This window comes from Pristiophorus japonicus, chromosome 24 (genome assembly GCF_044704955.1).
Source record: "Pristiophorus japonicus isolate sPriJap1 chromosome 24, sPriJap1.hap1, whole genome shotgun sequence".
Lineage (NCBI taxonomy): Eukaryota > Metazoa > Chordata > Chondrichthyes > Pristiophoridae > Pristiophorus > Pristiophorus japonicus.
In genome coordinates, this window is record NC_092000.1 from 3365849 (window position 1) to 3390475 (window position 24627).

The window sequence follows — 24627 nt, forward strand, 5'->3', positions numbered from 1 at the left end:
TGCCCCTTGTGTTACACGCCAGGCCACTCTACCTCTCCCGCTGCCTGAACGATGCAACACACACTTGTGGACAGTAGCCGTGCATTGTCACGAGTTCACTGTGCGAGCTTGAGCTTCGGTTCAGGGCTGACGGAATTGTCGGTTTGCCACCAGCTGTTTCCGACCCCCAGGAAAGGGCTCTCCAGTTCCACACCTTTCCCGAGTGCACCTGTCCGCCACAGCCAAACCCGGTGACCGAGCCCCAGACTCCAACTGTGCTGCTGGCTGAGATTGTCTGTGATGGGACTCTCTGTTCCTGGTTATCATATAACCACAACCCACCTACCCAAAGTGACAGTGCTGAGATGGGAAACGTTGTTTGTGAATCCAGATCCCACCGCTTCATAGTGTTACAGACATAACAACATAAAAATCAGGAGCAGGAGTCGGCCATTCGGCCCCTCGAGCCTGCTCCGCCATTCAATGAGATCACGGCTGATCTTCGACCTCAACTCCACTTTCCCGCCCGATCCCCATATCCCTTGATTCCCTTAATATCCAAAAATCTATCGATCTCAGCCTTGAATATACTCAAAGACTGAGCCTCCACAGCCCTCTGGGGCAGAGAATTCCAAAGATTCACCACCCTCTGAGTGAAGAAGTTTCTCCTCATCTCAGTCCTAAATGGTCGACCCCTTATCCTGAGACTGTGACCCCTGGTTCTAGACTCCCCAGCCCGGGGGAAACACCCTCCCTGCATCTACCCTGTCAAGCCCCCTCAGAATCTTGTATGCTTCAATGAGATCACCTCTCATTCTTCTAAACTCCAGAGAGTACAGTGTGGGGTGGGGGTGGGGCGGGGCGTGTGGGGGCAGGGTGTGGGGGCATTCCTATATTGCTTTGGATTTGCTTTCGTCTTGTTAAGACATATTATATTCTAAGTAGGTAGTTCTGTTGTCTGTAACTTTGCTTATAAAGCGGCTAATGTGTATAAAGGTATAAAGAGGTGTCTGACGATAACATGCGGGAAATGTGATCGCAATCCCATTCTGTGAAGCCGAGCGAATATATTGCAGCAATGCCTAGTTTGGATGTATCATCATTACCACTCTCTTCAGGGAATAGGCTCCCCCGCGGAACTCGGCCCAGTAAACACCATCCTGGTACTTGCTGCGATAGTAGCCTCCCTTGTACCACACCCCGTTGAGGTTTGAGTGTGCACAGGTGTAATACCACCAGCCTCCTTTCTGATAGTGGGCACAGTTACCTTCAAAGGAAGCACACGGACATTAATGAGCAAAGCTACAGTGCGCTGTGGGAAGCTTCCAATATACATCGCTAAAAGTAGCAACACAAAAAGAAAGACAGACTTGCATTTCTATAGCGCCTTTCACAACATGCTGAATGGCCGCCTCTTGTGCCCGAGGGGCCGAACGGCCTGCTCCTTAGATTGCAACAGTCACTGTTAGTCACACAGTAATTATTTGTCTGTGGAAGCCCCTTGGGATGTCTGAGGTTGTGGGAGGTGTTCCTCTCTCTCTCTCTCTCTCTGTTGTGTAGTCTTTGGTTTGCAAATCCCTGTGTGGGTGGACAATGGCTTTTCACATTGCATGTCCCTGCTTGGGCAGGGAATCTCTCTTAAAATTTAAAACGGGAGAATTGTTTCACAACTCGAGAAATAAACAGGGGCTTGAGTAACTGTCGAGTTCCAACGCTGTTCCCACAGTTACGGACCTGCTTTACTCCGAGACTACATGTTCGATTTAAGCTCGGCTCTAGAACTTGGCCACTGAGGTGTAGTCCTGTGCGACAATGTTCGCCGAGCGCTATCTCGCTCCCTGCCTCTTCTGCCCAACGTGATCCTGACCAGCTCCAAATCCCTCGGCTCTGAGGCCCAGCTCCATATAAAGAACTCGAGAAGCATCAGTGCGGCAATTTTGTAAAGGGAGACAATCCAAGAAAAATAAAGATAAATTGGGAGGGGGAAAAGGACGTCCCCATTAATCCCCCCCCCCCCCCCAAATCGCTGGTCTATAAACCTCACACAATGCCGCTACAGGCTGAGTGAGTGGTGCTGACCTTCCCATCTCTACCTGTCCCCTCTGGGCAGGGGTCCTTTTGGCACGGGATTGAGGTTGCCCACAGCTCCGCAGATACCATCTTTCCCACTCCTTTGGTGAGCAAGGGAGAATCGTGGGCTTGATCACTGCAGGCAATGATTTCCCCACCTCTGGGGTCCTGAGGAGAGAGGACCCTGAGCGATACGGTCTTTGGCGACAATGACCAGAAAGAAAGACTTGTATTTATATCGCGCCGTTGGCAATCTCCAAACATCCCAAAGAGCTTTACAGCCAATGCCGTACTATTTGAGGTCTAGTCACGGTTGTAATGTGGGAAACGTAGCAACCAGTTTGTGCACAGCAAGCTCCCACACACAGCAATGTGATAATGACCCAGATCAGTTTTTTTTTTTAGTGATGTTGGTTGAGGGATAAATATCGGCCCCAGGGAGAACTCCCCGTCCGCCTTAAACGTCTCATCTGAAAGAGAGATGTTTATAAATGACCAAAGGTGATGGCTGGACTTAAATGCGGTATACACTTCGTCCTCTAGAACATTTCAGCGCTCGATTGTGCACAGTCCTGTTTGTTAAAGGAGCGGGTAACTTTTCAGGTGATTACCGTCACGATGGGCATGGCAACCCGTTGGGCATTGCCCGGAAATGCCATCCCAAAGGTTTGCACTGGTATTTGGGATGGACGGGAGGGAATGCGGGAAAGCTGGACGGGAGATAAGTTGCTGGGTGAGCTGCGCGGACTGGTCAGTGTCTCTGGGCTGGGGGGGGGGGGGGGGAGAAAAAGATGCTTCAACTCCTAGGGTGGGGGAACCTTTCACTTGTCTTCCTTGTGCTGACTGAGCAACACATTCCCCGACACTGGTTCCTCGTCTCCGGGGTTCGGGGGTTTGTTACGGGTTCCGTTGCCCTCCGTTGACGAGGGTCCCCGATCCCCGGGCAGTGCCCTACCTGTGTACAGGTCCCGGTCCCTGTCCAGGGTGGTGAACTGTTTGCCGTTGTGCCAGGACAGGGAGTCTCCGGCGTTGCCGCGGTAATGTCCCAGACGCAGCCTGTAGAAATCCCTCTCCGCCTCCACCCGGAAGTTGTTGTACTCGGCGAACACTTGCCGGCCCTGCCAGTCCTCCATCAGCACCAGCAGCTTGTAGTTGTCCTGGTTGCTCAGCCAGTACATGTTCTCCAGGCCCAGCCAGTACTCGCCATCGATGTTGCCAAAACCTTGCTGCAAATCAAAACAGTCATCGTTCATTCATCATATCGCCCCCCCCGCCAGCCCAATATTGCAACCGGCCACTCGGTGCTGGGAAAGGCAAATATTCACAGTTCCACACTGCAGTGGCCCCAATATAGCCAACGTTTGAAAGACTTGCATTTATATAGCGCCTTTCACCACCACCGGGCGTCCGAAATTGCTTTGCAGCCAATGAAGTACTTTTATAAAAAAAAATGTAGTCACTGTTGTAATGTGGGAAACGCGGCAGCCAATTTGCGCACAGCAAGCTCCCACACACAGCAACGTGATAATGACCCAGATAATCTGTTTTTATTTTAGTGATGTTGATTGAGGGATAAATATTGGCCCCAGGAGAGCGGGGAGAATAGTGCCGTGGGATCGGTTACAACCACCTGAGGGAACAGACAGGGCCTCGGTTTACCGGCTCATTCAAAAGACAGCACCTCCCACAGTGCGGCGCTCCCTCAGTACTGCACCTCCGACAGTGCAGCACTCCCTCGCTACTGCCACTACGACATTGCAGCACTCCCTCAGTACTGCCCCTCCGACAGTGCAGCGCTCCCTCAGTACTGCCCCTCCGACAGTGCGGCGTTCCCTCAGTACTGCCCCTCTGACAGTGCGGCGCTCCCTCAGTACTGCCCCTCCGACAGTGCAGCACTCCCTCAGTACTGCCCCTCTGACAGTGCGGCACTCCCTCAGTACTGCCCCTCCAACAGTGCGGCACTCCCTCAGTACTGCCCCTCCGACAGTGTGGCACTCCCTCACTACTGCCCTTCCGACAGTGCGGCACTCCCTCAATACTGCACCTCCGACAGTGCAGCGCTCCCTCGCTACTGCCCCTACGACATTGCAGCACTCCCTCAGTACTGCCCCTCCGACAGTGCAGCGCTCCCTCAGTACTGCCCCTCCGACAGTGCGGCGCTCCCTCAGTACTGCCCCTCCGACAGTGCGGCGCTCCCTCAGTACTGCCCCTCCGACAGTGCGGCGCTCCCTCAGTACTGCCCCTCCGACAGTGCGGCGCTCCCTCAGTACTGCCTCTCTGACAGAGCGGCGCTCCCTCAGTACTGCCCCTCCGACAGTGCGGCGCTCCCTCAATACTTCACTGGGAGTGTCAGTCTGGATTGTTGCACCCTGGAGTGGGACTTGAACCCACGACCTTCTGACTCAGAGGCAAGAGTCTGCCCACTCAGCCACAGCTGACACTACAGAATGATTCACAATTGAACCTGTATTATTTTTGGTGCTTTTTAAAACCTGGCTCTCGTCCACATTGGCTCGTTACCAAACCCGCCTACTTCCACCACCACCAAAACACGTGTCCACATCTTCACCTCCAAACTCGACCCCTCCACCGCTCCACATCGCCCGCCCGAGCTTTATTATCTGTAACTACTCCTGCGCTCTGCTTGTTGCCGATTGTGGCTCCTGCTGGACCAACCTTGTAATTCTCCCAGGTCCTGAAGAAGTTAACCGAACCGTCCTGTCGCCTCTGGATGACGGTCCAGCCCCCAGAGTCCTGCTGGTGGTCGCACCACACCTGCATCAGCCGGTTGACATTTCTCGGTTTGACCAGGTAGATCCCGTTCGATCTGTGCCCATCTTCCAGAACCTGCAGGCAGTCCTGCCAGGGACCTGGTCAAGGAATCGCACAGTCATACGAGGTGGATTTCATCGCCCCAGCCTTTCCTATCCGCCCCTCCATTGTGTAATTTATTGACTTCATGGGTCCTTTGCTTAAGAATTCACAGCAACACATTGCTATTTATAACTAGTTGGTTTATTAGCAAATAGTTTAACAATCTCACGACACATTACCGGTTCATCCACCAGGCTCACAACCACCTGCCCCATCGTGGATCCCCCGAACCCAACTGGCCGGGGTTTTATTGAGGCTTGTGAACATCATGTGACTGGCTAAGCCACTCCCAATGCAACAACAACAACTTGTATTTATATAGCGCTTCCAATGGAGTGAAACCCCCCCAAGGCGCTCCACAGGAGTATATCAATTTGACACCGAGCCACATAAGTAGAAATTAGGGCAGGTGACCGAAAGCTTGGTCAAAGAGGTAGGTTTTAAGGAGCGTCTTACAAGGATTAAAAAGAGGTAGAGAGGCGGAGAGGTTTAGGGAGGGAGTTCCAGAGCTTGGGGCCCAGGCAACAGAAGGCACGGCCACCGATGGTGGAGCGATTATAATCAGGGATGCTCAGGGCAGCAAGAGATTTGACACAAAAGGAAAAAAAACTTGCATTTATTCAACACCTTCTCGTGTCTGAAGCATCTTCAAAGAACTTTGGATGCAGTAAATTGTTGGGAAGTGGAGTGAGTGTTGTGTGGGGCTGATGTGGTGAGTATGATGTGCACAGCAACATCCCAGGAATGAGTTGGGTGAACGGTTATTCCGGTTTTTTTGGGTGGTGGTCGAGGGAAGGATATTGAGTGGGAGCCGCTGGTGTTCAGATCGTGTCGCAAGTCTTTAACTTCCACCTGAACGATGGCAGCCTTTCGTCAGACAGTGCTGCACTCCCTCGTGACCTCAGTGGACTGTCGGCTCGGGTAATGTCCTGACGTGGCGTCCAGCCCACAAGCTTCTGACCCAGATAATGGCGACCGAGCCAATCTGAGCCGGGCCAAGCACTGGGACAGTGCTCACGTGGGCTGTGATTGTGGGCGGCCTCGTGTCTTGGCTGGATTGATGACTCTACGCTGCGGGCATGAGGCGAGCTGGGCAGGGGTGTGGAACTTGCTGTTTTCAGGTCGGAGGTCGTCGCATTGTTGGAGCCGTGATAGCTGTGGTCTGTTATCACAGGAAATGGGATTAATAGCTACCGACTGGAACTGGCTGTTATCTGTGACAGGAGGGGGACAATTAACAAAAGCTCAGAATATTCCCGTCTCCAAAGAGCGGTAATGATCACAATCTACTGTCTTGTTTTCCCAGCTTGTGCTTTCATTAAATGCGTTGCCAAGTATCTTAAACGCTACTTTGATCTTCAAAGCATAGGTCGGACCTCACCTGATCTCAACAGTAACCCTTCCCTGAACAAGTGAGAGATTGTGGGTGGGTAGGAGCAGAGTGGGAATTGAAGCAACAGCCTATAGCCCACCCCTCATCGGACAGGGTTTCACAGGCACTGAGTGCCCCCCCCCCCCACCCTCAGTACTGCCCCTCCAACAGTGCGGCGCTTCCTCAGTACTGCCCCTCCGACAGTGCGGCGCTCACTCAGTACTGCCCCTCCAACAGTGCGGCGCTCACTCAGTACTGCCCCTCCGACAGTGCGGCGCTCCCTCAGTACTGCCCCTCCGACAGTGCGGCGCTCACTCAGTACTGCCCCTCCGACATTGCGGCGCTCACTCAGTACTGCCCCTCCGACAGTGCGGCGCTCCCTCAGTACTGCCCCTCCGACAGTGCGGCGCTCCCTCAGTATTGCCCCTCCGACAGTGCGGCACTCCCTCAGTACTGCCCCTCCGACAGTGCGGCACTCCCTCAGCACTGCACTGGGAGTGTCAGCCTGGATTTTGTGCTCAAGTCTCTGGAGTGGGACTCGAACCCACAACCTTCTGACTCGGGTGAGAGTGTTGCCCACTGAGCCACGGACTGAGGGACAGGACCAGAGAGCACGTACTCTATCTGGTGACGGGACATCTAATACTGGTGCCGGGAAGTTCATCAATCGGAGTGATTGAGTCTTGTAGAATTTGACATGTTGCTGAAGGCAAAACACCTTGGACTTGGATGGATGCTGTGATGGGGAATGAGTTGAGCGAAATGAGTTGTGAGCTGTGATATTAATGGAAGCTTATTGATCCCCGGGGAATGGTCGGTTTGCTGGGCTGTGGTGCAGGTGACGGAGACAATAGTTACAGCCCACACTTCACTCACCGGGTGTCTTGGTGCTTGTCGCCATCGGCACTGGGGTAGGGGGAGCAGGCTGTTCTGTTCTCTTCAGCCTGTCCTGCGCCACGCTGTATATCTGATCCCTGAGTATTTCATTGCCAGACACTGGGCCCTTGCTCCTGTCGGTGCTGCCATTCACACCGCTGAGTGCGGCGGCCACAAGAGATGGCCCCTGTTGGTAAACACACAGACTCCAGCTACACACAGCACATTAAATACTCAAACACCGCAGATATTTATAACAGAGAGACAGACTTGCATTTATATAGCGCCTTTCACGGCCACGGGACGTCTCAAAGCGCTTTACAGCCAATGAAGTATTTGTGGAGTGTAGTCACTGTTGTAATGTGGGAAACGGGCAGCCAATTAAGAGTAAAGACGTCTTACTACGATTATATCGGGCCCTGGTGAGACCACACCTGGAGTACTGAGCACAGTTCTGGTCTCCTTACTCAAGGAAGATATACTTGCCGCAGAGGGAGTGCAACAAAGGTTCACCAGACTGATTCCTGAGATGGGGGGATTGTCCTATGAGGAGAGACTGAGTAGTCTAGGCTGATATTCTCTAGAGTTTAGAAGAATGAGAGGTGATCTCATTGAAACATACTGAATTCTTACAGGGCCTGACAGGGTAGATGCAGGGAGGGTGTTTCCCCCCGGGCTGGGGAGTCTAGAACCAGGGGGGTCACAGTCTCAGGATAAGGGGTCGGCCATTTAGGACTGAGATGAAGAGGAATTTCTTCACTCAGAGGGTGGTGAATCTTTGGAATTCTCTGCCCCAGAGGGCTGTGGAGGCTCAGTCTTTGAGTATATTCAAGACAGGGAGTGATAGATTTTTGGACTCTCGGGGAATCAAGGAATATGGGGATCGGGCAGGAAAGTAGAGTTGAGGTTGAAGGTCAGCCGTGATCTCATTGAATGGCGGAGCAGGCTCGAGGGGCCGAATGGCCGACTCCTGCTCCTAATTCTTATGTTAGGAAATGAATTCACAACTTGACGTGGTGGGATTGGAACTCTCAGCCTCTGGGTTGTGGGTGCGGTGCCGTAACCATAGTTACAGGGCAGCTCCCTCCTCGGCCCGTCTCCATCCATCTCCCGGTCGGGATGGTGCGAGCAGGGGAGGGAGTCACTGGGATTTATCGTTATTGAGAGGCTGGTTTGTACCTTCAGCGTTGAGGGCAATAATTGGGCTCAATAATCACCACAACGTGTATTTATATAGCGCCTTTAACGTTGTGAAACGTCCCGAGGCGCTTCACAGCGGTGTTATGCGATAAAAATTTACACTGAGCCGCATAAGTTGAAGGTGATCAAAAGTTTGGTCCAAGAAGGAGGTTTTAAGGAGCGTCTTGAAGGAGGAGAGAGAGAGGCGGAGAGGTTTAGGGAGGGAGTTCCAGAGCTTGGGGCCCAGGCAGCTGAAGGCACGGCCACCGATGGTGGAGCGATTATAATCAGGGATGCTCAGGAGGGCAGAATTAGAGGAGCGCAGACATCTCGGTGGGTTGTGGGGCTGGAGGAGATTACAGAGATAGGGAGGGGGCGAGGGTCACAGAGGGATTTGAGAATTTTGAAATTGAGGCGTTGCTTAACCGGGAGCCAATGTAGATCGGTGAGCACAGGGGGTGATGGGTGAGCGAGACTCGGTGCGAGTTAGGACATGGGGCAGCGAGCACAGGGGGTGATGGGTGAGCGAGACTCGGTGCGAGTTAGGACACGGGGCAGTGAGCACAGGGGGGTGATGGGTGAGCGGGACTCGGTGCGAGTTAGGACACGGGGCAGTGAGCACAGGGGGTAATGGGTGAACGGGACTCGATGCGAGTTAGGACACGGGGCAGTGAGCACAGGGGGGTGATGGGTGAGCGGGACTCGGTGCGAGTTAGGACACGGGGCAGCGAGCACAGGGGGTGATGGGTGAGCGAGACACGGTGCGAGTTAGGACACGGGGCAGCGAGCACAGGGGGTGATGGGTGAGTGGGACTCGGTGCGAGTTAGGACACGGGGCAGTGAGCACAGGGGGTGATGGGTGAGTGGGACACGGAGCGAGTTAGGACATGGGGCACAGAGTTTTGGGGAAGCTCTAGTCTACGTCGGGTAGTATGTGGGAGCCTGATTGATGAGTGAGTGTGCTGCCCACTGAGGCACAGCCGACTCTGCCGGCAGTAACTGGACCGGATGATCAGCGCGGCGGAGCGGGGCGGAGCCCAGGAGCGCGGTGAAGCACGGTGATGTTCGGTGGAGCGCGGTGCGGCAGAGCGGCGGAGCACGGTGATTCTCGGCGGGGCACGGTGGAGCGCGGTGATTCTTGGTGAAGCGTGGCGGGGCACGGTGGAGCGCGGCGATTCTCGGTGGAGCGCGGCGGGGCACGGTGGAGCGCGGCGATTCTCGGTGGAGCGCGGCGGGGCACGGTGGAGCGCGGCGATTCTCGATGGAGCGCGGCGGGGCACGATGGAGCGCGGTGATGCTCGGTGGAGCGCGGCGGGGCACGGTGGAGCGCGGCGGGGCACGGTGGAGCGCAGCGATTCTCGGTGGAGCGCGGCGGGGCACGGTGGAGCGCGGTGATGCTTGGTGGAGCGCGGCGGGGCACGGTGGAGCGCGGCGATTCTCGGTGGAGCGCGGCGGGGCACGGTGGAGCGCGGTGATGCTCGGTGGAGCGCGGCGGGGCACGGTGGAGCGCGGCGATTCTCGGTGGAGCGCGGTGATGCTCGGTGGAGCGCGGCGGGGCACGGTGGAGCGCGGCGGGGCACGGTGGAGCGCGGCGATGCTCGGTGGAGCGCGGCGGGGCACGGTGGAGCGCGGCGATGCTCGGTGGAGCGCGGCGGGGCGCGGTGGAGCCCGGGTTACCTGTTGGCCGTGTTGCTGGCGTTGCGGTGCTGCCGGCCGGCACTGCTGCTCGAGCTGGGCGATGGTGCGGCTCTGGTTGTTGGTGAGGGCGGTGAGGGCTGTGTACCGGCGCTCCAGGTCCCGGTAGCGGCCGGCGAGCCTCAGCACCTCGGCCGTGACGTTGAGCACCTTGTTCTCCAGCCGGGCCGCCTCCAGCGCCCCGTCCTTTCTCTGGACGGCCTCGTGCAGCAGCTGGGCGTAGAGCTGTGCCACCCGGGTGTTCATGTCCCGGCTCTCCTTCCGCAGGAGCCTGACCTCGCCCGCCACCCCGCCCTCCGCCTCCAGCCGCTGCCGCAGCTCCTCGAGGCGCTGCCGCTGGCCGCCCAGCTCGTCCCGCACGGCCTGCAGCTCGCCGGGGTCCGCCCCTCGGGCCGCGGGCTCCCCTCCGCCCGCCCCGCCCCGCGTGCTCAGGCACACGGGCCCAGTCAGCCGCTGCTGGGGCACGATGAAGGTGTAGGTGCAGCGGCTGACCACCGGGGTCTCGGCCGCTCCCCCTGGCCTGCCGTGGGACCCCTGTGTCTCCCCCGGCTCGCTGGCGGATGCCCCTGTGGCTGCCTCGCCCGCTCCCGCGAACACGCTCAGGATCACGAGGCAGACCGTCAATCGTAGCATCCTTCCTGTCTCGCGGTGCCAGCCCGAAGCTTCAAACTCTGAAAAAAAAACATGGTTTTAAGAAGTCCATTTATATAGCGCCTTTCACGACCACCGGACGTCCCAAAGCGCTTTGCAGCCAATGAAGTACTTTTGGAGTGTAGTCACTGTTGTAATGTGGGAAACGCGGCAGCCAACTTGCGCACAGCAAGCTCCCACACACAGCAACGTGATAATGACCCAGATAATCTGTTTTTTTGTTATGTTGATTGAGGGATAAATATTGGCCCCAGGACACCAGGGAGAACTCCCTTGCTCTTCTTCGAAATAGTGTATGGGATCTTTTACGTCCACCTGAGAGCAGATGGGGCCTCGGTTTAATGTCTCATCCGAAAGACGGCACCTCCGACAGTGCGGTGCTCCCCTAGTACTGCCCCTCCGACAGTGCGGTGCTCTCTCAGTACTGCCCCTCCGACAGTGCGGCGCTCCCTCAGTACTGCCCCTCCGACAGTGCGGCGCTCCCTCAGTACTGCCCCTCCGACAGTGCGGCGCTCCCTCAGTACTGCCCCTCCGACAGTGCGGCGCTCCCTCAGTACTGCCCCTCCGACAGTGTGGCACTCCCTCAGTACTGCCCCTCCGACAGTGCGGCGCTCCCTCAGTACTGCCCCTCCGACTGCGACACTGGAGTGTCGGACTAGATTTTTATGCTCAAGTCCCTGGAGTGGGGCTTGAACCCACAACCTTCTGACTGAGATGTGAATGCGCTGCCCACTGAGCCGTAGCTGATAAAAGCGTGTGTGTGGGACCCCTCCCCCCAGCGATGATGGAAATGAGACCCTGTGATGCCCCCCATTCTCGGGTGACTTCCTGACCCTGTGCTTTATTCAGCGGGACCGATCCTGGGAGTGAGCACCACTTGTGGATCGGACACAGTGAGCAAGGCGACTCCTTTGAAGGGGAAGAATATTTAGAGAGGAGGATTTTAAAATTCTCATCCTTGATTTGAAATCCCTCCATGGCCCTCGCCCCTCCCTATCTCTGTAACCTCCTCCAGCCCCACAACCCCCCGAGATCTCTGCACTCCTCTAATTCTGTCCTCTTGAGCATCCCTGATTATAATCACTCCACCATCGGTGGCCGTGCCTTCAGCTGCCTGGGCCCCAAGCTCTGGAACTCCCTCCCTAAACCTCTCCGCCTCTCTCTCCTCCTTCAAGCTGCTCCTTAAAACCGACCTCTGTGACCATCTCATCTTTCCTAATGTCTTCTCCTTGGACTCGGTGCAATTTTTATCTGATTTAGGTGCCTGTGAGGTGCCTTGGGACATTTTACTCCATTAAAGGCGCCATTGAAGAGGAGAGTGTAAAAAGGTCATTGTTAGAACACTTCTAACTGCTGCAACATCCATTGGGAAAGGTCTCTCCCCGCCAACGTGTCGATCGAGCCAAGGGCCAGCAATGGGGGAGGGGCAGTGGGCCGGGAGGGAGGGGAGGGGAAAGTGAGGGGAGGGGGCGGGGAACGGGAAGGGAGGGGAGGGGGCGGGGAGCGGTGGGGAACGGGAAGGGAGGGGAGGGGGCGGGGGAGCGGTGGGGAGGGGAGGGGGCGGGGAACGGGAAGGGAGGGGGAAGGGAGGGGAGGGGGCGGGGAGCGGTGGGGAGGGGGAAGGGAGGGGAGGGGGCGGGGAGCGGTGGGGAGGGGGAAGGGAGGGGAGGGGGCGGGGAACGGGAAGGGAGGGGAGGGGGCGGGGAACGGGAAGGGAGGGGGAAGGGAGGGGAGGGGGCGGGGAGCGGTGGGGAGGGGGAAGGGAGGGGAGGGGGCGGGGAGCGGTGGGGAGGGGGAAGGCAGGGGAGGGGGCGGGGAGCGGTGGGGAGGGGGAAGGGAGGGGAGGGGGCGGGGAGCGGTGGGGAGGGGGAAGGGAGGGGAGGGGGCGGGGAGCGGTGGGGAGGGGGAGGATGTCATTCTGTCCAGACGATATATCAGAGGCTGCGCCCCAGACCGTGTGTTGACTGACTGCGACCTCGGGCAAGGCCATGCTCGGAAGGAGTATGCTTTAAGCAAAACAATTCGTAAAAGTACTTGCATTTTCTAAACTCTTTGGTGTGTTGGAGCTGTAGTGTTGCCCTGTGTGTCTGGGATTGTCTGACGATGTGCAGGGGTGTGTGAATCTGCTCAGTGTTTACATAATTTCAAGGCCTGTTTATAATCCAAAGGCTGTGGAAACTCTCCTTTTAATCCCAAGCGAAGCAACGAGACTTGTACACCGTCTGTTACAGAAATACAGGACGGGCAGGCACAAAGCTCACTGCTCAACCTCCCTGATCGCAATCACTATCATTTCAATTCACCACCACCGGACGTCCCAGCGCTTTACAGCCAATGAAGTACTTTTGGAGTGTAGTCACTGTTGTAGGAAATGCAGCAGATAATATGCGCACAGCAAGCTCCCACAAACAGCAATGTGATACTGGCCAGATAATCTGTTTTTTGGTGATGTTGATTGAGGGATAAATATTGGCCAGGACACTGGGAAGAACTTCCCTCCTCTGCATGGAAATAGTGCCATGTGATCTTTTACGTCCACCTGAGAGCAGACGGGGCCTCGGTTTAATGTCTTGTCCGAAAGACGGCACCTCCGACAGTGCGGCATTCCCTCAGTACTGCCCCTCTGACAGTGCAGCGCTCCCTCAGTATTGTCCTCCGACAGTGCAGCGCTCCTTCGGTACTGCCCCTCCGACAGTGCGGCGCTCCCTCAGTACCGCCCCTCCGATAGTGCAGCGCTCTCTCAGTACTGCCCCTCCGACAGTGCGGCGCTCCCTCAGTACTGTCCCTCCGACAATGCGGCTCTCCCTCAGTACTGCCCCTCCGACAGTGCGGCGCTCCCTCAGTACCGCCCCTCCGATAGTGCGGCGCTCCCTCAGTACTGCCCCTCCGACAGTGCGGGGCTCCCTCAGTCCTGCCCCTCCGACAGTGCGGCTCTCCCTCAGTACTGCCCCTCCGACAGTGCGGCGCTCCCTCAGTACCGCCCCTCCGATAGTGCGGCGCTCCCTCAGTACTGCCCCTCCGACAGTGCGGGGCTCCCTCAGTCCTGCCCCAACAACAGTGCGGCGCTCCCTCAGTACTGCCCCTCCGACAGTGCGGCACTCCCTCAGTACCGCCCCACCGACAGTGCGGCACTCCCTCAGTACCGCCCCACCGACAGTGCGGCACTCCCTCAGCACTGCCCCTCCGACAGTGCAGCACTCCCTCAGTACCGCCCCACCGACAGTGCGGCACTCCCTCAGCACTGCCCCTCCGACAGTGCGGCACTCCCTCAGTACTGCCCCTCCGACAGTGCGGCACTCCCTCAGTACTGCCCCTCCGACAGTGCGGCACTCCCTCAGTACTGCCCCTCCGACAGTGCGGCACTCCCTCAGCACTGCCCCTCCGACAGTGCGGCACTCCCTCAGCACTGCCCCTCCGACAGTGCGGCACTCCCTCAGTACTGCCCCTCCCACAGTGCGGGGCTCCTCTGTAGTTGTTCCCTGGCTTTCCCCAATCTGGCAAACTAGAATAATCTATCAGTCGCCATCCTGTCCTCTCACTGCTGTATAAAATGGCCACGGCCCGAGTTGTCTCAGAGGGAGCCCACAGTGCGGTGGTTAACCGCCTTGGGGGGAACTCCTGCACGGGCTGTATGTGAAACAGCCCCGGTACAAACCGTGTGGGAACCCTCAGGAATCAATGGAAATTGTAAGGTGAGGGGAGTCTGCCTCTTGCCCCACCTCTCCGTCTCTCCCTGCTCGCTCCTGATACCCCATTCTGTCATTTCACCCATTGTACCCCAAGCTCGCCCCCTGAACACCCCCCCGGCTCTCTCCTCCCACCCCACACCCCCCGCCCTCGGCTCTCTCTCTCTCTCCCCCCCCCCCGTCTCTCTCTCCCTCCCCGGCTCTCTATCTCCCTCCCCCCCGCCCCGCAGTCTCTCTCTCTTCCCCCCCCCCCACCAGGCTCTCTCTTTCCCCAGTCTCTCTCTCTCTCTCTCTCCCCCCTCCCCTCACAGGCTCTCTCTCTCTCTCCCCCTCCCCAGGCTCTCTCTCTCCGCGCCCCCCCCAAGTCTCTCTCTCTCTCTCTCTCTTCCCCCCAGTCTCCCTCTCTGTCATGTATTCAACCATCAGTGTAACCCATGTATAAGCTGACCTAAGTTGTACACCTTGAGAACATTGACCACAAGGGGCGAACTTGTGGGAGACACTCCTAACTTGGACTTTCAGGTATAAAAGGGGAAGCTCCACCCACCTTCATCTCTTGAGGTCTTGGTAATAAAGGTAACTGGTCACAGAGTGACCTTCTCTCAAATATGGGCCTCGTGTGCATTTATACTGTATAGTAAGGACATATTAGTGGCGACGAGAAACTGGGATTTAAACCACGCGAGCATGGTCACCAACAGCACAGAAGAGAGGTACTGTGTTGGTGATGATTGGGATGACTTTATTGAGAGACTCCAGCAAAGTTTTGTCACTAAGGAATGTTTGGGACAGGATTCGGCCGACAAACGCAGGGCTCATCTCCTGACGGTTTGTGGGTCCAGGACGTACTCCCTGATGAAGGACCTTCTAGCGCCAGAGAAGCCGGCGGACAAGACGTTCGAAGAGCTCAGTAAGTTGATCGGGGAACACCTTAAACCGGCGAGCAGCATGCACATGGCGAGACACCGGTTTTACACGCACCGGCGGCGAGAAGGGCAAAGCGTTCCAGACTTCGTGGCAGACCTCCGGTGACTGGCGAGCCTATGTAAGTTCCCAGATACATGCAGAGCGGAGATACTGCGAGACTTTTTTATTGAGGGCATCAGGCACGCTGGGGTTTTCAGGAAACTGATTGAGACCAAAGACTTGACCTTGGAAGCGGCGGCTCTGATAGCCCAGACATTTATCTCAGGGGAGGAAGAGACCAGAATGATGTATCACAAAAATCTTGGCTCAAATGCAGCAAACGACCAGGGAGTCAACATTGTTGACGCGGCACACAGCTCTCCAGGCAGACAAGGGCAATCGGACATGCCCCAGCATGTAGTCAAACCCAACGGGGGAATTCAACAGAGACAATGGCTAGCTGAACGGCGATTCATGCCATCGCAAGGGACAATGCGGCCAGTAATGGGGCCATCAACACCTGTCAATGGTGCGCTTAAGGACAGTTACAGAGACAATCAGAGACGATCGACTGGTAATGGGTCTTTTGTTTCCAACAACGGGGCCTCCAGCTCATGCTGGAGGTGTGGAGGCAAATACCCAGCCAGAGTTTGCAGGTATCAGCAATATACCTGCAGAAACTGCAACGTCAGCAGTCACTTGGCGCGTATGTGCAGGAAGCCTGCAGCCAGGTTGATGTACGAGGAGGATGGGCCCGATGTAAGCCCTACGAGGCCAAATGAATACTGGGGGAAATCGCTGGAAGCTGAAGTTCAGCGAGTTCATGTGGAGCACATATGCAGTTCATATACCAGGACGCCACCGATAATGATGAAAGTGCTCCTCAATGGCATCCCAGTATTAATGGAGCTAGACACGGGGGCCAGCCAGTCCCTGATGAGTATCAAACAGTTCGACAAGTTGTGGGCGTCCAAGGCCAGGAGGCCAAAATTATTGCTGATTGAAGCACAGCTGCAGACATATACAAAGGAGATCATTCCGGTGCTAGGCAGCACCACGGTAGTCGTGACCCACAAAGAACAGGTTGCCACTCTGGATTGTCCCGGGGGACGGTCCCGCACTGCTGGGGAGGAGTTGGCTTGCTGTCATGAAGTGGAAATGGGGCGATGTCAATGCAATTTCTTCTGTGGAGCGAGTATCATGCTCACAGGTCCTGGACAAATTTGACTCATTATTTCAACCCGGCATCGGCACTTTCATGGGGGCCAAGGTAGTGATTCACATAAACCCGGACGCCAGGCCAGTACACCACAAGGCCAGAGCGGTGCCGTATGTGATGCGGGAAAAGATAGAAAGCGAATTGGACCGCCTGCTGAGGGAAGGCATCATCTCGCCAGTCGAATTCAGTGACTGGGCGAGCCCGATTGTGCCGGTGCTCAAGGCGGATGGGTCGGTCAGGATATGTGGTGATTACAAGGCCACCATCAATCGGGTGTCACTCCAAGACCAGTACCTGCTACCGAGAGCGGAGGACCTCTTTGCGACGCTATCCGGTGGCAAACTTTTTTCAAAATTGGACCTGACCTCAGCTTACATGACCCAGGAGCTGGTGAGTGAGTCGAAGAAGCTGACCACCATCACGACACACAAGGGGTTGTTTGAGTACAACAGATGTCCGTTCGGGATTCGTTTGGTCTCCGCGATTTTTCAGCGAAATATGGAAAGCCTCCTCAAGTCGATTACAAGGACGGTGGTTTTTCAGGACGACATCCTCATCACGGGTCGCGATACTGAAGAACACCTCCACAACCTGGAGGAGGTGCTACGCAGACTGGACCGGGTAGGGCTGCGACTGAAAAAGGCGAAGTGCGTCTTCCTAGCTCCAGAGGTAGAATTCCTGGGGATGAGGGTAGCAGCAGACAGGATCAGACCTACTGCGTCCAAAACGGAAGCGATCCAGAGAGCACCCAGACCCCGTAACACGACGGAGCTGCGTTCGTTCCTGGGGCTCCTGAACTATTTTGGTAACTTTCTTCCCAAATTGAGCACGCTGTTAGAGCCGCTACACTTGCTCCTACGCAAAGGTCGCGAATGGGTCTGGGGGGACAGCCAGGAAAGGGCTTTTGGTAGAGCACGAAATTTGTTATGCTCCAACAAACAGTTAACGTTATATGACCCGTGTAAGAAACTTGTTCTAACGTGCGATGCGTCGTCCAATGGGGTCGGGTGTGTGTTGCAGCATGTCAATGCCAATGGTCAGTTACAGCCGGTAGCTTATGCCTCCAGAAGTCTGTCCCAGGCAGAAAGGGGCTACGGGATGGTAGAAAAGGAAGCGCTTGCATGTGTATATGCAGTAAAAAAAAATGCACCAGTACCTGTTTGGCAGGAAATTTGAGCTGGAGACAGATCACAAACCCCTAACGTTCCTTTTGGCCGACAACAAGGCCATAAATGCGAATGCATCGGCCCGCATACAGAGGTGGGCACTTACGTTAGCCGCCTATGACTATACAATTCGGCACAGACCGGGCACCGAAAACTGCGCCGATGCACTCAGCAGGCTCCCACTAGCCACCACTGAGGGGGCAACTGAGCATGCTGCTGAGATGGTCATTGCTGTTGAAGCTTTCGAAAGCGAAGGCTCACCCATGATAGCCCGTCAGATTAAAGTCTGGACAAATAAAGACCCACTACTGTCTTTAGTTAAGAAATGTGTCCTGCATGGGGACTGGGCAGCCACGTACGGGGCATGCCCTGAGGAATTTAAACCGTTTCATGGGCACAAGGATGAACTCTCGATTCAGGCCGATTGCCTACTGTGGGGAAACCGAGTAGTCATGCCCCAGATGGGCAGAGAGGTGTTTATCAGAGAACTTCACAATGAGCACCCAGGCATTGTCATGATGAAGGCAATTGCCAAGTCACACGTTTGGTGGCCAGGGATAGATGCAGACCTGGAACTTTGTGTTCGCAGGTGCAACACATGTGCTCAGCTGGGTAATGCGCCCAGGGAAGCCCCCCTTAGCCCCTGGTCCTGGCCCGCCAAGCCATGGTCACGCATCCATGTGGACTACGCAGGTCCTTTCATGGGAAAAATGTTTTTGGTTGTAGTAGACGCCTACTCCAAATGGATTGAGTGTGCCATTTTAAATTCAAGCACATCCTCTGCCACGGTAGAAAGTCTACAGGCAATGTTCACCGCCCATGGTCTACCGGACGTCTTGGTCAGCGACAATGGCCCCTGCTTCACAAGCACTGAATTCCAGGACTTCATGGCAGGCAATGGAATTAACCATGTCAGAATGGCACCATTCAAGCCGGCCTCAAACGGCCAGGCGGAATGAGTAGTCAAACAGGGGATGCTCAGAATCCAAGGGGGTTCCCTACAAACCCGCTTATCTCGCCTCCTGTTGGCCAATAGATCCCGACCACACTCGCTCACAGGGGTTCCACCCGCAGAGCTGCTAATGAAAAGGACGCTCAAAACCAGGTTATCCCTTATACACCCTACTATGAAATAAATTGTTGAGAGCAGGTGTCAGTCACAATGTGACTACCATGACAGGAATGCGAGGGCGCGATGTATTGATGTCATTGACCCTGTTTTTGTCCTTAATTACGCTCAGGGCCCAAATGGCTTGCAGGCACTGTGATTGCCAAAGAGGGAAATAGGATTCTGGTAGTTAAACTTATCAATGGACAAATCTGCCGCAAACACGTGGATCAAACTAAAAGGAGGTTCAGCAACCCCATAGAAGAAGCAGAGGAAGAACACGATATAGAGTTTACTCCACCACAGATGACCGAACACAGGAACCAAAGGGAGGAGAGCCCAGTCACTGTGGGCAGTCCGGACAGGCCTGAGGCACCGCAAACAGCAGACACTCAGGCCAGCGCCCAACAACCGGAGCCCCAACTCAGGCGCTCTACAAGGGAGCGTAAACCACCAGAGAGACTGAACCTGTGATCCCAATAAGACTTTGGGGGGGGAGGTGATGTCATGTATTCAACTATCAGTGTAACCCATGTATAATCTGACCTAAGTTGTACACCTTGAGAACGTTGACCACAAGGGGGTGAACTTGTGGGAGACACTCCTAACCTGGACTTTCCGGTATAAAAGGGGAAGCTCCACCCACCTTCTTCACTTGAGGTCTTGGTAATAAAAATAACTGGTCACAGAGTGACCTTCTCTCCAGTATGGGCCTCGTGTGCATTTATACTGTATAGTAAGGACCTATCACTCTCCCCCCCCCCCCCCCCCCAGGCTCTCTCTCTCCCCCCCCCCCTCACTAACCCACCCCCTCGCTGTGTCTGCTGGCTCTGTCACTGTGTCTCTGATCGTTGCTGCGTTTCCGAGGGGCTTGTGAGATGTGACTGAGAAATACCGATGTGCTTTATAATAACCGTGAGGTCTCAGAAAAATAACTTCATTTCTTCCCCACTGATCCCTGAGATGTCTCTGTTGCTTCGGCCCCTCGCGGGGACAGCCTTCCTCGGGTTGCTTCCCGGGAGTTCGGGAATCGGTCAGCTTCCGAAGGCCAGTCTTTCAAGCTTGACCCTCCGTGCCCCAGGCCAGTGACGATAAAGATCGATGCTGGGATATGACCCTCCTCCTCCCTCGGGCCCGCGAGTGTTCCAACTTTCCATCGCTTTATTTTTAGCCCGCAGTCCTGTTCTGCATTAAACCCAGTGTTTTATTGCACTGGGGGTGGAACAACACCTTTTATAATCACCCTGTTTGTACAGTTGCTTTTCAGACCAAACTCCTCGCTCACAGGGGGAGGGCAGTAAGGGTACAGCGGGCAAATGCAGACATTCTGCATCAGTAACCTCCCACACTAACAAAAATTTACATTTATACAGTGCCCTTAATGCAGTACAACGTTCCAAGGTGTTTCACAGATGCGTTATCAGACAAATATTTGACACCGAGCCACATAAGGAGATATTAGGGACAGGTGACCAAAAGCTGGGTCAAAGAGGTCGGTTTTAAGCAGTGCCTTAAAGGAGGAGAGAGAGAGGCGGAGAGTTTTAGGGAGGGAGTTCCAGAGCTTGGGGCCCAGGCAGCTGAAGGCACGGCCACCGATGGTGGAACGATGGGCAAGAGGCCAGAATTGGAGGAGGGCAGAGATCTGGGAGGGTTGTGGGACTGGAGGAGGTTACAACGATAGGGAGGGGCGAGGCCACGGAGGGATATGAACACGAGGCAGTGAGGGCAGTGATTTATGTATGTGGTCGTTTTCTGGTACTGTCTGAAATCGGAGTGTTGCCCATGATTTGGGAACTTTCCCCAGCCACGTGGGATCATTAACATCCACCAGATCCACTGGGGATCAGTTGGACCAATAGCCCATCTCAATAGCAAGACCTTTTTAGCTGTTTCATTTCTTGTAAGAGATAAAAGACTTGCATTTATATAGCGCCTTTCACGACCACCGGACGTCTCAAAGTGCTTTACAGTCACTGTTGTAATGTAGGAAACACGGCAGCCAATTTGCGCACAGCAAGCTCCCACAAACAGCAATGTGATAATGACCAGATAATCTGTTTTTGTTATGTTGTTTGAAAGATAAATATTGGCCCCAGGACACCGGGGAGAACTCCCCTGCTCTTCTTCGAAATAGTGCCGTGGGATCTTTTACATCCACCTGAGAGGGCAGACGGGACCTCGGGTTAATGTCTCACCCGAAAGACGACACCTCCAACACTGCGGCACTCCCTCAGTACTGCCCCTCCGACAGTGCGGCGCTCCCTCAGTACTGCCCCTCCGACAATGCGGTGCTCCCTCAGTACTGCCCCTCCGACAGTGCAGCACTCCCTCAGTACTGCCCCTCCGACAGTGCGGCGCTCCCTCAGTACTGCCCCTCCGACAATGCGGCGCTCCCTCAGTACTGCCCCTCCGACAGTGCAGCACTCCCTCAGTACTGCCCCTCCGACAATGCGGTGCTGCCTCAGTACTGCCCCTCCGACAATGCGGCGCTCCCTCAGTACTGCCCCTCAGACAGTGCGGCACTCCCTCAGTACTGCCCCTCCGACAGTGCAGCACTCCCTCAGCAATGCACTGGAGTGTCAGCCTAGATCTGTTTTGTGCTCAAGTCCCTGAAGTGGGACAAGTCCCTGAAGTGGGACTTGAACCCACAACCTCTGACTCGGAGGCGAGAGGCTGCCCACTGAACCAGAGCTGACACAACAGATTCCAGTGCATCTTTCTCCTCATCTCCCCCGTGCCTCAAAGCAGCACACACTTCTGGAACCTTCAGAGTTAATGAGAGAACATGCTGATTAACGTTCTTTGAAAATCTCTAAAATCTTTTTTAAAAAATCAGATTTATAAGCAAATGCAGTGTTGTGCTGGCGTATAGCCCTTACCTGTTTGCAGCAGACTGTAACTGGCTGATACCTGGCAGTCCTGGACTTTCTGTGCTTCAGATCAGACGGAGAGCAGTCTGTGTGGAACTTGCCGCTGTACATCTGCCCATGGCGACGGGTTTGCCGCTAACCCGAGTCCCTCTGTGGAGTGTACGGGGGCAGCCTGTGCGCACAAACTTTCTCTGAGTCGAGATAATCGTCGTGCTCCCGGTCAGTTCACCACCGGCTCAGTGCTCGGGCGTTCCATGCCGATGATGGTTGTTGCACGTTGCCGATTGCTGTGTGCGTGTGGGGGGGGGGGGGGGGGGGGAGGAGATGGGAGCAGAGACACTTACAGCACAGCCTCTCTCTGCCGTCTGTCTCCTCAGCCGGGCTCCTCGTAGCTTCCCGCCCGTGAGAGGCTCTGCCTGTCAGACTGAGAGCGGTGAGCCGGAGAGCTGTCTATCCAGGCTCCTCCCCCGCTGCAGGGAACTCCCCAAACAATTCCCAGCTGATCCAGGGAGAAAATCCCACTGCTTCTCTCCTGCTCTCTCAACTGGATTGACCTTTTATTTAATTTAACTGGGCTTTTCTCTAACCGAGGAGGACTTTCGCACAGAGAATTGAGCCGTCCGTGTATCCTGTGTGAAACTAGTTGAAGGCGCTGTGTGTGTGGTCCATTCATGAGGGGTCTAGACAGATCAGAGCGAGAGAAACTGTTCCCATTGGCGGAAGGGTCACGAACCAGAGGACACAGATTTGAGGCGATTGGCAGAAGAACCAAAGGCGACATGAGGGAGTGCAGCGAAGGTTCACCAGACTGATTCCCGGGATGGCAGGACTGACCTATGAGGAAAGACTGGATCCGCTCGGCTTATACTCATTGGAATTTAGAAGAATGAGAGGGGATCTCATAAAAACGAATAAAATTCTGACGGAATTGGACAGGTTAGATGCAGGAAGAATGTTCCCGATGTTGGGGAAGTCCAGAACCAGGGGTCACAGTCTAAGGATAAGGGGGAAGCCATTTAGGAGCCAGATGAGGAGAAACTTCTTCACCCAGAGAGTGGTGAACCTGTGGAATTCTCTACCACAGAAAGTTGTTGAGGCCAGTTCGTTAGATATACTCAAAAGGGAGTTAGATGTGGCTCTTATGGCTAAAGGGATCAAGGGGTATGGAGAGAAAGCAGGGAAGGGGTACTGAAGTTGAATGATCAGCCATGATCATATTGAATGGTGGTGCAGGCTCGAAGGGCCGAATGGCCTGCTCCTGCACCTATTTTCTATGTTTCTATGAGAAAAACTTCTTTACGCAGCGAGTGGTTATGATCTGGATGCACTGCCTGAGAGGGTGGTGGAGGCAGACTCAATTTTATCTTTCAAAAGGGAGTCCGGCACTGATTGATATAAACAACAAGCTGCCTGAGTGTATCCTATGTTTGGTATTCTCATCCTGGTTTACAAATCCCTCCATGGCCCTCGCCCCTCCCTATCTCTGTAATCCCCTCCAGCCCCACCACCCCCCGAGATGTCTGCGCTCCTCTAATTCTGCCCTCCTGACCATCCCTGATTATAATCGCTCCACCATCGGTGGCCGTGCCTTCTGTTGCCTGGGCCCCAAGCTCTGGAACTCCCTCCCTAAACCTCTCCGTCTCTCTACCTCTCTTTCCTCCTTTAAGACGCTCCTTAAAACCTCCCTCGTCACCTGCCCTAATTTCTACTTATGTGGCTCGGTGTCAATTCTTTTATCTCATAACACTCCTGTGAAGTGCGTTGGGACATTTCACTACATTAAAGGCGCTATATAAACACAAGTTGTTGTTGTTCAGTGGCAGCTCAGTGCAAGCAGCGAACAATTCCCCCCCGCACCCCCCCACCCCCCCCCCCCGGCTCGCCCTGAAACCTCAGCCTCGTGCCATGGTAAGGTACCTCGTGAGTCCCTCGCCACAGCCATTCCTCGTGTGTGAAACAGGACTGAGTGTTGGCAGGCTGTTCGACCAGGGGGGGGGGCATTACAGCCGCACCCGATCCCGTCCTCATCAGGCCCTCCCGATAAGAAAGACTTGCATTTCTATAGCGCCTTTCACGGACAGCGGACGTCCCAAAGCGCTTTACAGCCAATGAAGTACTTTTTTGAAGTGTAGTCACCGTTGTAATGTGGGAAACACAGCAAGATCCCACAAAGAGCAACGAGATAGTGAGCAGTTTTTAGTGACGTTGATTGAGGGATAAATATTACGCGGCTCGGTGTCAAATTTGTATCGCATAACCACTCTCCAGTGAAGCGCCTTAGGACGTTTCACCACGTTAAAGGTGCTATATAATATCAGTTGTTGTTGTTGAAGCCCTGCTGCTGTATGGAGGAGGGTGGGGCTGCTATGGAGGGCGGGGGAGAGGGTGTGGAGGGGGTGTGAGGAGGGTGGGGGAGGGGGTGTGTTGGGGGTGTATTGGGGGTGGGGGAGGCGGTGTGGAGGGGGGGGTGTTGGGGGTGTGAGGAGGGTGTGGGAGGGGGTGTGTTGGGGGTGTATTGGGGGTGGGGGAGGCGGTGTGGAGGGGGGGGTGTTGGGGGTGTGAGGAGGGTGGGGGAGGGGGTGTGTTGGGGGTGTGGAGGGGGGTGTGTTGGGGGTGTGAGGAGGGTGGGGGAGGGGTGTGTTGGGGGTGGGGGAGGGGGTGTGGAGGGGGGTGTGTTGGGGGTGTGAGGAGGGTGGGGGAGGGGGTGTGTTGGGGGTGGGGGAGGGGGGTGTGTTGGGGGTGTGAGGAGGGTGGGGGAGGGGGTGTGTTGGGGGTGGGGGAGGGGGTGTGGAGGGGGGGTGTGTTGGGGGTGTGAGGAGGGTGGGGGAGGGGGTGTGTTGGGGGTGGGGGAGGGGGTGTGGAGGGGGGTGTGTTGGGGGTGTGAGGAGGGTGGGGGAGGGGGTGTGTTGGGGGTGGGGGAGGGGGGTGTGTTGGGGGTGTGAGGAGGGTGGGGGAGGGGGTGTGGAGGGGGGGTGT

General features: G+C 55.6%; 1 protein-coding gene across 1 annotated transcript; it reads right to left on the reverse strand.

Annotated features, from left to right (window-relative positions):
- Positions 1 to 596: 596 nt before the first annotated feature.
- On the reverse strand, positions 597 to 21904 carry angptl6 (angiopoietin-like 6). The gene is made up of 6 exons (XM_070866986.1): positions 21661 to 21904; positions 10044 to 10716; positions 7172 to 7377; positions 4726 to 4919; positions 3005 to 3275; positions 597 to 1246 (listed from the first exon to the last, which is right to left on the reverse strand). The coding sequence occupies exons 2-6, from the start codon at positions 10676 to 10678 to the stop codon at positions 1062 to 1064; spliced, it is 1491 nt and encodes a 496-aa protein (XP_070723087.1). The 5' UTR covers positions 10679 to 10716; positions 21661 to 21904; the 3' UTR covers positions 597 to 1061.
- Between the last annotated feature and the right edge of the window lie 2723 nt (positions 21905 to 24627).

Bases quoted from the DNA above. Each gene is read 5' to 3' on its own strand.
- angptl6 (XM_070866986.1), bottom strand. From the start codon at position 10,678: ATGCTACGATTGACGGTCTGCCTCGTGATCCTGAGCGTGTTCGCGGGA. The intron at 4,920-7,171 runs GTGAGTGAAGTG...TTCCTTGACCAG, and splicing joins GACAAGCACCAAGACACCCG to GTCCCTGGCAGGACTGCCTG. The intron at 3,276-4,725 runs GTTGGTCCAGCA...TTTGATTTGCAG, and splicing joins GGACCTGGGAGAATTACAAG to CAAGGTTTTGGCAACATCGA.